Source organism: Clavelina lepadiformis, chromosome 2 (assembly GCF_947623445.1).
Source record: "Clavelina lepadiformis chromosome 2, kaClaLepa1.1, whole genome shotgun sequence".
Taxonomy (NCBI): Eukaryota; Metazoa; Chordata; class Ascidiacea; order Aplousobranchia; family Clavelinidae; genus Clavelina; species Clavelina lepadiformis.
The window spans coordinates 5,816,240-5,828,108 of NC_135241.1; the positions used below are offsets into that span (position 1 = coordinate 5,816,240).

Sequence of the window (11,869 nt, forward strand, 5' to 3'; positions counted from 1 at the left end):
TACAACACCAAGAAAAAACGGTGTTGCGCAATAACCAGCAACGTATTAAGTTGGTGACGTAAGCTGAGTCAGGAAAAAGACCGTTCCTTTTCTTAGCAGCCAGTTGGAGAGTGGCGGTGTTATCGTAAGTGAAGAAAAGTAGCCAAAGACAAGCAAAATGGTGAGTATTTTAGTGTAATATTTTTTGCATGTAATTTAGAATTAAATAGGTTATGATAGTTTGTAATGATAATGGCGGATATAGTGTCATTACTTGTCGGATTACTCGGATATAAAACATGTGTCTTAGTTAATCCTATCGCCCAAGCACGCGAAATACTTCTAACATGGATGCAACTTGTTTACTTAAACTTGAAAGTTTCTGACAAGTTGTTCTAGTGCGTTTTTTTATCTCAGAGTAATGGTTGGGCAATTGTATCGCACTGATGTTATGTTTTAACGCTGAAAAATAGACCACTAGTAGCAAACAGAATGTCTTTGTGAAAGTTTCTTACTCTGAATGGATCATGGCTAACTACGGTAAAATTATAAATGGTTAAACGGTGAACTACTATGAACAATAAAATCTGTAACGCTTGAAATATAGCATCAACTAAGCCCAGATTCGAAAGTTTGCTGTATTTAAGTGAAAAACCCCACCCAATAAGCTGAATAAGTAATGATTATGCACGTCACATGCAAAATAATAACCAAGCATTGTTACTAACTCTTGCTGAACATGCTCTGCATGTTTTAGATTTATACGAGCAAAGAATTTCGTTAATTTCAATCCCTCGAGCACTTGGCAAATTTTCGAATCAGTAACTGGGCCAAGTTGAATCCCATTAAGCTGCAAAGTTTTGCTCTCCTACATATGAAATTATCGCCTCTCAACCTGTGTTTTAAAGCATTTCATGTTACCTGGTGTCTGTGGGCTAATAAAGCTTATTGCCGATGTTTTTTCATTCAAGTCAAAAACTACAGCTTGTGGTGTGGCACGAAGTCTGTCTGACTGTTGCTAAAAAATGCTAACTTATTTGTTATGTATATGTAAATAAATATCAATAAAAATCAAATTCATTTTACATCTAGAATTGCGAGACCTTGTTTATGATTTCGTAAAATTTTAATGACTAATATGTCATTTGTAACTAATGCTTACTTGTATTTTTAACAGGTTAACTTCACGATAGACCAGATCCGTGGAATCATGGACAAGAAGGCGAACATTAGGAACATGTCCGTCATTGCCCATGTCGATCATGGCAAGTCCACACTTACTGATTCCTTGGTAAGTAAAGCCGGCATCATTGCTGGTGCCAAGGCTGGTGAAGCTCGTTTCACAGACACTAGAAAAGACGAGCAGGAACGCTGCATTACCATCAAGTCAACGTTAGTAGACTTTCAAATTAAATCATTGCCCTTAGGCAGTGTTTTTGCTGAAATTCTTTTGTGACTAGTTACAATTTTTACCAGCTTTTAGATTTTTAACTTGGACATTTCAAATAATTTTCAGGGCTATTTCATTGTACTACGAACTTTCCGACACTGACATGCCATGGATTAAGCAAAACACCGATGGAAATGGTTTCTTGATCAATCTTATTGACTCTCCTGGCCACGTTGATTTTTCTTCAGAAGTTACTGCTGCCCTTCGTGTGACTGATGGCGCTTTGGTTGTTGTTGATTGTGTCAGTGGTAAGAAGCTTATCTGAAAATGTGTTTGCTTTTCAGAAAATACATAGGATGGCATTAGCTATGGGGGATGATTTGGTAGAATTTTTTTTCCTGCAGGTGTCTGTGTGCAAACCGAAACTGTTTTGCGCCAGGCAATTTCAGAACGCATCAAGCCCATTGTTTTTATGAACAAGATGGACCGTGCTTTGCTGGAACTGCAGTTGGATCAAGAAGATCTTTACCAGACCTTTCAACGTATTGTTGAAAGCGTAAACGTCATCATCGCCACTTACGCTGATGAAGATGGTCCTATGGGAAACATTATGGTAACTACTTGAGTAATTTGGAACTTAACGCTGGTAGCCAACAAGGTCTAAAGTTAAAATGTCTTCACAACGTTATTTTGGGTGCATTTATTTTACGTATGTTTGATTGGATCTATACCTGTTTGTTTTCTTAGGTTGATCCACAAAGTGGTACCGTTGGATTTGGTTCTGGCCTTCATGGATGGGCATTCTCTCTTAAACAGTTTGCTGAAATGTACTCAGTTAAGTTTAAAATTGATGTGCAAAAATTGATGAAGCGACTCTGGGGAGACAACTCTTTCAATCCAAAAACAAAAAAGTGGAGCAAAACCATGGGTGGTGAAGGTTATGTTCGTGGATTCAATCAATTTATTCTTGATCCTATTTACAAGGTATTTGAGATGCTGTGATCGATTTTTTGGGGGGAAAGTTTTTGCCTTATCCAAGCATGTTTAATTGTTTATGGTAAATTGGAATTTATTTACATAGCTGATGTTTAGATTTTTGATTCCGTAATGAATGGCAAAAAAGATAAAGCCGACAACATCATGGAAAAACTGGGAATCAAATTAAAGGGAGATGACAAAGACAAGGAGGGCAAACCTCTTCTCAAGGTAATGCAGTATATTAGCCACTTACATGCATTTCATGAAAAAATAAGACAGCAAGCTGTGATGATAACATTCACTCGCCGATCTTAACACAAAGTGATGATTGGATAACATCTGAATGCTTATACACTGAAACAGTTTTAGTTAGACAGTTAAAAAGCAACTTCTAACCGCAGTTATGCATGATGTGGTTTAGACTGTGATGCGGACATGGCTTCCAGCCGGTGATACCCTACTTCAGATGATTACCATCCATCTCCCATCACCTGTCACTGCTCAGAAGTACAGATGCGAGTTGTTGTACGAAGGTCCCCCAGATGATGAAGTGGCACTTGGTATGTCATTAAATCCAACACAGCCGCAATAGTCAGCAGTCGCTCTTATCATGGTGGTTTATTCCTATCAAACTGATAATTCAATCGTTAATTTGCTTATTCCATGACAGCAATCAAGAACTGTGATCCGAAAGGACATCTTATGATGTACATCAGTAAAATGGTACCAACCAGTGACAAAGGTCGTTTCTACGCCTTTGGGCGTGTCTTCTCTGGAAGGGTTGGCACTGGACAAAAAGTTCGCATTATGGGGCCAAACTATGTTCCTGGCAAGAAAGAAGATCTATACCAGAAACCGATCCAGAGGTAAACAATAGCAATTGTGTCTGTCGTAAAAGTGTAACACAGTGAGCCATGATGATAAATATCACTCGCCGATCTGCATTTCTTGTGATGATTAGTGTAACTGAGCTCTTCACTTCAATATATACAAATACCTGCAAATAATAAATATATTTCATCTAAGTTAGAAAAATATTTGTGCAGGACAATCTTGATGATGGGACGTTACATTGAGGCAATTGAAGATGTTCCATGCGGAAATATTGTTGGGCTCGTTGGTGTTGACCAATATCTTGTTAAAACTGGAACCATTACCACTTATGATAAGGTGTTTTTCACTGAAGGTTTTAGTGGTATTGATTGTTCATGTTGCTTGCATAGATGTTTGTGAAATGACAACTTTTGAACGTTGCAGGCTCACAACATGAAACAAATGAAATTCAGTGTGTCCCCTGTCGTAAGAGTAGCCGTTGAGGCCAAGAATGCATCTGAATTGCCCAAGCTTGTGGAAGGATTGAAGCGGTTGGTTAAAATTTATATCATTAGGAGTGGCTGATAGTAAACTTGCGACCAATATCCTTTAAAGTTTAAACCAATAACAAACGTTTAATAATAACCTTACCAATCTGTAGCTTGGCCAAGTCTGATCCTATGGTTCAGTGCATTATTGAAGAAAGTGGGGAGCATATCGTTGCAGGAGCAGGAGAATTGCATCTTGAAATTTGTCTTAAAGACCTTGAGGAAGATCATGCTGGAATTCCATTGAAAGTACCAAACAATTTTTTTATGTTAATTTGTTATTGTCTAACACCCGAGTATAAAAAGATCCAATCATGTATTTTGTAGAAATCTGATCCTGTTGTGTCTTATCGGGAAACTGTAAGTGCCGAGTCCGACAGAATGTGTTTGTCCAAATCGCCAAACAAACACAATCGTCTCTTTATGAGAGCTTGTCCAATGCCAGATGGTCTTCCAGAAGATATTGACAATGTAAGATTACTTTCGACTTCCTTGTGGCTTTGTATAGAATTTGCATTCGTAAAGTAGATAAAATCTTTAACGACAAAGTGTTACAGTACATGCTCCAGTCTGATACATGTTTTTGTGCGTCTATAGCAAAAAGTCACTCCTCGTGATGAACCAAAGGCAAGAGCAAGATATCTGGCTGAAAACTACGAGTTCGATGTCAATGAGGTTCGTAAAATCTGGTGCTTCGGACCTGATGTTAATGGACCAAACATCCTCGTAGATTGTACAAAAGCTGTGCAATATCTTAACGAAATCAAGGACTCTGTGGTGGCTGGCTTTCAATGGGCTTCGAAAGAGGTATGTTTTGTTTAAGTGATTGCTCTTTTGCTATTAAGTTCCAAGTTGAGGCTCAGTTTTCCCCGTTACATTGCTTTGATTTTAGGGTGTAATGTGTGAGGAGAATATGAGAGGTATCAGGTTCAACATCCACGATGTTACCCTTCATGCCGATGCCATCCATCGTGGGGGTGGCCAAATTATCCCAACAGCACGTCGTGTCCTGTACGCTTGTGCGTTGACTGCCTCACCAAGAATGTTAGAACCAGTCTATCTTGTAGAAATTCAGGTAAGTGCTAATTTTGTGCACAGTAGAAATGTGATAGGCAAAGTGTCAGTGCAACACTGCGGTTGTGCTTTTTGCAAATGAGTTAAAGCACCGCTGAAGAATGCTGTTAATTTCACAGTGCCCCGAATCTGCTGTTGGTGGCATCTATGGTGTTCTCAACCGCCGCCGTGGTCATGTGTTTGAAGAAAACCAAACACCCGGAACTCCAATTTTCCAGGTCAAGGCATATCTGCCTGTCAACGAGTCATTCGGTAAGCGACCAGTCAGTAACCCATGCTCTGTACGGTCAAGAGCAATATGCAAATTATACTTCGATATTTTTTCCAGGCTTCACCGCAGATTTGCGTTCCAACACTGGCGGACAAGCCTTTCCACAGGCCGTGTTCGATCACTGGCAGATACTGCCAGGCGACCCTACCGACCCGTCCACGAAGCCGGGAACAGTCGTAGCTGATACCAGGAAGAGGAAGGGTCTGAGCGAAGGCATCCCATCCCTCGAGAAATACTTCGATAAATTGTAACCGATCAGTGCAGATGGATCACTCTTTAAAGTGTTTTTATTTAACGCCCTTTCCCCTTTCAGTCGCCTCTACGTTACTATATTCTTTCCAGCAAATTAAAAAGGTTAGCCTATTTACTGACAAGTCAACGCTTCATTGCATGGCTTTGTGTCTCAGTTTACCTTAACTCTTTAAACACTCTTCTATTAGCTGTGCACTGAACGTGTGGGTTGCAAATAATTTTAGATCTGGGATGCGGTTACATGCATAGGAACTGTACAGAGTATTGACATGAATTCCTGTGATAGGATGAAGTGCGTCCATTTGCAAATACAAATACTTGGTGTCCGACTTACTTCTAGTACTATTAGGACCCTTTGAATAGGTTTAGCCAAGCCTGTTAGAACAGTAGCGCCTATATTGAGCACTACTTTACATCGTTGAGAGCCCGACTTTAAGCCGAGTAACCTGCATTTCCGTTAACGTAACGACAAATTGAAGTAGGCAACCAATTCACCATTTAACTTCTCGAGCCCTGGATGCCGAGCTTTTCTGATGGATACTTTTGAGTTTGTGACCATTACTGTAATGAGGCCCCCATAACGCTCTTCCTACTTTGTCGAAATAGACGACGGCTGACAGAGTTTTCGTTACCGTCTTCAGAACCTACAGCGAGCATCATTTCCTTATGAAGTTGCATGTCTTTCGCGGGGATCGATCGGCCAACACATACGTATCAAAATAAAACTGCATTGAACACATAACTTAAGAAACAAATGAACAACTGAATGACTTGATAAGCGGTGAATGGAATATAAAGCAAAGCAATCAACGCGAAATTAACTAAGAAATGTAAAAGATTCAGTTAAACAAAGAAATTAAGGGAAGTGTCCAGTGACGTGAAGTTGACATGGTGCTAACTCCTACAGGCCTTTCAACCCTTTACAGTCCTTTTTTTGCCGTTTTGGTCATCACCGGTCCGACTTTTCTAAATGAATTTTTCGGTAATTTTTATGTGTAGGTCACGTTTTTGAAAGTTTTCTTTTTTATAAAATTCTCGAATTTTGAGACATTACAACACATGTCGCAATTTAACTGAGTCAACAAAACCACCACCTTGTATGTAAGTTGTGTGAGCAAGAATGCAAGTGTGAAATTTCACAGATTTTATTTCTGCATTGAACTTTGATTTCGATTTTCCATGCTTAAACGATAATGAAAAAAGGTTATAAAATGTGATGGTTTTGTGGCGGAAAGTGCCACACTTTGGATATTTTCCTTTTAAGTTTTTGTTTTCTTGCTTAATTTACACTCTTTTGATGATTACTTTCTTTGTTTACCCTTGCGTTTTCAATTTTGTTTAGTATCTTACTTCACATTAGCTTCATCAATTTGCAAATAAAGTTTTATTATCTTTTTATTTTTCGGCTATTATGCTCCTTTGAAGACGTAGTTGTATCACCCGAGAAGAACACGCAACTTCACTAAGAGCTAAATGAAACCTCCTCCCATGTTCAGAAAATCTGATCGCCCACAGTTTTAACAGTGGCCTTATGTTTCGTGTCGATAAAAGAAATTTATATCCATAAATTGCAAATTCAGATAGCGATGAGCGACTTAACTGTGAATCGCAAATTTACCAATTTATTTAAAAAGTTGCCCATTTTATGCTAATTTCATTCACAGTGGTGTCCGCACACGTAGCATCCTCGCACCAACAGATATCACTCGAATCTGGTAAAGACCATGATATTTTTTCCTTAGTTACATTGTATAGTTTATTATTATTGTTTATTATTCACTAATATTGTTTCACAAAATATTCAACAACTAACTTCAAACTTGCAGTGTATTATAGATGCTGCATTCGTATAAATCTTGGAAATAAAACTTGTTTTGCACACTTTCCATTTATTAGTTTTTATAAATAGTTTTATGCAAACTCTGGCCAATTTATAATGTGTAGTTGTATTTATAATACAGTATGTATAGTTCAAGTATAGATAGTATGACACTTATAAAACTAGCATTCTGTTCTTCATTAAAATATACTTTGATTTAACAGACAAATAACCATTGATTAAACCAAAAATATTGTCAACTTAGCGCAACTATTTTTCAACAAACTTTCAGACACTTTTCATCCACACGCTAGCGCTATGACTCCGTTTCACCGATTAAATATTTTTGGTGTTTTTGTTTACCAAACTAGGAATATCAATCTTTACGTGAAAAAGGTAAAATTGATTTTAATTCAATCATTGTTATATTCAGAAACTGGTCATATAGGAAATGACATTAAATTATGGCTTATAATTTTTATAAAAAGAGGTCAATTTCCTAAAAGCAAAGATTGTTGTTTCCAAAACCTTGAGCTGGTTACAAATAATATATATACACATTAGGCTTCTGACGTAGAATTAACATGTTTATCGTTATTTTTATCGAAGTGAACCTTGGCAACTCTGTTTTGGGCTTCAGTATCTGAAAACCCATATTCTCTAAATCAGAAAGACTTTTCATATCGTATTGTACTTTATGTTTTCCTAATATTTTACTGTAATTACCCGTCGTTTATGGTTCGAATGCTTTGAAATAAAGAACATCATAATGGCGATGCTAAGCAATTTTTTTTTCGATAACTGAAGTCTAGCTTAAACCATTTCTTTTAATGGCTTAGCACACACATGACGTATTTGATGAAGGCGGATAGCCTGCATTGGAGGTTAAGTGGCTTGAGTTTTGAAATGGCCCTTCCCGCTATCGTTATATCCTCCTGCGAAAATAAATTACGTCATACGTAGTTGTTTATCGCACTATGGCTTGACTCAGTGCGGCAAGACGCCAACAAGCTTAAATTTCAGAGAAATTCCTCCAAAGGACGCAAATTACGTTATGACTAGATCGTGGTAAATATACCAACATTAATTTCACAAGTCTGTCCACTTTTTGTATAAAACGCAAATCAAAGCAACTTGTGACTGATAAGGATTGATTCATGTTGTCAATTATACTTTTATGGCAACATTATAATTGGATGAAACCGCTATTGGCGACTGACGTTTTGTTACGGCAAAGGATGAATCAGTTAAACAAATTAAGCTGTTACAAACAGGCCGGACAATACTTTAGAAACCAATCTGGTATACATAGTGCTATTAACTCATGAAGTTGAACTTGCAACTTTTGCCAAATCACTAATTTAATGATCTATATGACAAAATTCTAAAGCGTCTTTTTAAATTCACAGTTATAGCAGGCAGTGGGAGAACATAATACAAGTTATAAGGAAATTAACCTCAACTATGTCCCAGACGCCATGGATAATTCGAAACTGAATTTAAACACATTTCCCCGATTAGTAATTGATGTTTTCGGCAGATGCTGCTCAAACCGTCCCATGTGAAACGAGTTTAAGTCAACCTAGTTTTCCACGCTACAATTATTGTAAATCCTGTTAGAAGCGATTTTTGACTCTTCCCTCATCGATGCGTTGCCGGCTGATGTGTAGCATTAGCTATAGTCAGGTAACCAGTCTACATTCAAGCAACGCCTATTGGGTCAACACATGTGGCTTACCGCTTGCTATTTGCGGTGGTCACTTTAAACCGGTTCAAATAGGGTCGCAAAAACAAACTCGTTTGGCTTGATATACCTCACATGGGAATACAGAAATGTAAATATGAAATCGGAATGCCTAAAAAAAGAAACATCTCGGAATCAATCTAGGTTTATCAGTTTAAGGGTAAACGGTTTTTGGAGAACTTGAAGGGTCGAACCGGGGTCGTTTGTCTCTCGCTGTGGAAGTAGTATCGTGTTTCTAGTTTTCATAATATTCTCACGAGTACATCAGCGGCCGGTTTGTTTTTATTTTATTAAACAAACAAGCTAACAGAAGGCTCAAACAAACGCCCAACACTCGTCGAGTATAAACCAAACATCTCAAAAGCTCTCAATAGCGTCGTACAAGAAAACATGACAATATTAGGCACGGACTTTACACGAAGACGTCGCCAGAGTAACACAAAGGGAAAATGTTTGGAAAGAAATTACGACCGGTGGGAAGAAAAAAACGAACATTCAAAATTTCCACTCATATTCTGCATTTTATGCGGTTACTGTAATTACAGTGTTTGTATAACACAAAACTTGCCATCAAACTATATGTACACGTCAACTAGTTATAACTTGTTCGACGCAGAATTTGATTATAATAAGGATGAAAATTATCTAAAAACAGCCCATCTGAGTATATGTTCTTCATTTACAATGTATGACGCATTTTGGGACTTTAAATAAATCCCTACGGTATATACTATATAGCTTGTGACGACAGATATGGTTTTTAGAAATGCATTTGCAGGCAAAGGTGAGCATCGTGCATTGACTTTCGTCTACTTGTGTATTAGTCACCAATTGGCTATTTTGGTATCACGTATATCAGCTACCATATCACGTTCTTCAGCTACGACGATCAGTATAAAAACAGTCAAACTATGCACTTGAATAGGATTTCTATTATTGGGTTAAACGTGTGTTATCCGTGGCTACTGACTCACAGCGAGGGCGCCCTTTGCTGACAAAGGTTGCAAGTGTGACGTTGAAAACAGAAAAAGGGTTTTGGAGATCACACAAAAGCATTATTTTTTTACTAGGACGTCGCAATCAATCAAAGAATAGTCGTTTACGTCTCACGTACTTATCATGGCATTATGACGTTTTAATGAACTTGTTTTCATGTCTCAAAACTTTCGTGCCTTTTATCAATCCATCCGAGCGGATTGTGACATTTGCGTGATGAGTAACAAAAACACGTTTGTTTTGTGTTTTTCACTAACGTCAGGGTTCTACTTGTAAGGAGATGAATCAACTCCCAATGCGGCACCAACGGTATGATGTATAAGGCTAAACCCCTCCAGAACTGCGCTAGAAAAAGTGTAAAAACTCGAACTGAGTCAGAAAGGCAACCGTAAAACGGACTCCCGCGGAAAACACATTACATTAGAGCGGAACAAAACACTATTGATTTCCCGGGCGTTGTTGTTCAGTACAACGAAATTGTTTGTCTTAAGTTTGTTAGCTTTGCCTACTGTGGGCGGTTTGCTGATGTGCTTATGTGCTAATCTTGCTCAGTTTGCGAAAGAGCTTTACATAGACCATGTAGTCATCCAATTCATCATGAGTTATTTGCCGCCTTTAACCATAAATATAACACTCACAATCTGTGTTTCGAAAGAATCAGTCATCAAAAAAAATCGGGAAAACATGGATCTTATCAACCGACCAGCAAATTACTCGCTAAGAGCCTCATTTATTAAAGTTTCTGCGTTCCTTTTAGGGATAACAAACGGTAAATAGTCCCATAGTGATAGCTGCTTTCTGTTTTCGCCTTAAGAGAAATTACGACAACAGACAAAAAAATTTCTTTTCCTGCTATGTGGGAAATATAAAAGAGATAAGGCTTTATTTCTCTGATGCAACTGATATCAAAAAAGAAACAAAACGAGTGAAACTGGTGGAATTCTTTTTCTTAACGCAAAGCAGGTCAAGTTACGCCTTCGCCGAATTAATGACGCAACAACCCAAGTTTGGCCAATCAGAGGCCAAGGCTCAGTTTTCAGATTCCTTTGTTTTTGTCTGGGATGACTCAGCGAGCCACAGCAGTCAGCTGATGTCTAAACATCACCATTACCTGTTGTTTGTGAAGTTTTCAAAATATTTTGAAAATGAGCACGGGTGTGCATTATATAGTATAAAAATGTTTGACCATTTTACCACACCAACATGCTGGTTCGAGCCTATGCAACACATACAAGTGTATAAATAGTAAAAATTGTTCTTGCTAAAAGTGACGTCACAATTTGAACTTCAACCAACTAAAATGCTTTTAATTTTGTCGGTTTTAGAACAAAGGGCGTTATTTAGAGCAAAATAACATTTATTATGGTGTGCGTGGTGTGTTTTGTTGACCCCTATATTTCATATCTATGCATTGTTAAAACATCGGTTAGTAATTAGGTTAGTTGGTAATTAGTTATTTTTGCACTGAAGTGAATGGATCCAAAAAATGCTTTTGCAATTGCACAGGTGAAAATTTGTTGCTTTCTGCTATTATTTTTCTCCAGTAGAAAAATGTAGGGCATTTGTTCTACATATAGTTAATGATAATTTATTTTCCTAAAAAAACTAAAAAAATTTGATTTAGCACAGAATGAGCTAAAATTGAAAGTGCGCAGAACATGTTTTATCAGCCGAACAGATTACGTCTTGTTTTATTTTTAACAATGCCAATGAAAGGCACTTTTTACCTTATTTGCCCGGATGTGATGGCGAACCCAACGTTAAAAACAACTTGAAAACGTGGGCTTGACGTCATGGATAGGCACTGTTAAGAATGAGTAGAGTTTGTTATTCACAGTTGGACGGGAGCTCGATAAGCCCTTACAGCGAGCTATGAGTCAATTTGAGCGTGCGTGGAGTCACGCAGAAAAACACCGATCTACTCCACGTTGTTGTACTTTTCTTATTTCAGCCGAACATGAGCCAAACGGTCTATTTAGTCGAACGGGGTGAATAATAATAGTAT

At 37.9% G+C, this 11,869-nt stretch overlaps 1 protein-coding gene across 1 annotated transcript; it reads left to right on the plus strand.

Annotated features, from left to right (window-relative positions):
* Positions 1-2: 2 nt before the first annotated feature.
* Positions 3-5,634, plus strand: LOC143445516 (eukaryotic translation elongation factor 2-like). The gene is made up of 16 exons (XM_076944668.1): positions 3-160; positions 1,157-1,371; positions 1,496-1,677; positions 1,774-1,982; positions 2,117-2,353; positions 2,462-2,575; positions 2,769-2,907; positions 3,018-3,213; positions 3,394-3,517; positions 3,605-3,711; positions 3,822-3,957; positions 4,036-4,179; positions 4,306-4,515; positions 4,601-4,783; positions 4,902-5,034; positions 5,111-5,634. The coding sequence occupies exons 1-16, from the start codon at positions 158-160 to the stop codon at positions 5,302-5,304; spliced, it is 2,526 nt and encodes an 841-aa protein (XP_076800783.1). The 5' UTR covers positions 3-157; the 3' UTR covers positions 5,305-5,634.
* The last annotated feature ends 6,235 nt before the right edge of the window (positions 5,635-11,869 follow it).

Excerpts from the sequence above, each read along its gene's own strand:
- LOC143445516 (XM_076944668.1), top strand. Across the intron at positions 3,518-3,604 it reads CCATTACCACTTATGATAAG|GCTCACAACATGAAACAAAT; the intron begins GTGTTTTTCACT and ends TGAACGTTGCAG. Across the intron at positions 4,180-4,305 it reads TTCCAGAAGATATTGACAAT|CAAAAAGTCACTCCTCGTGA; the intron begins GTAAGATTACTT and ends GTGCGTCTATAG.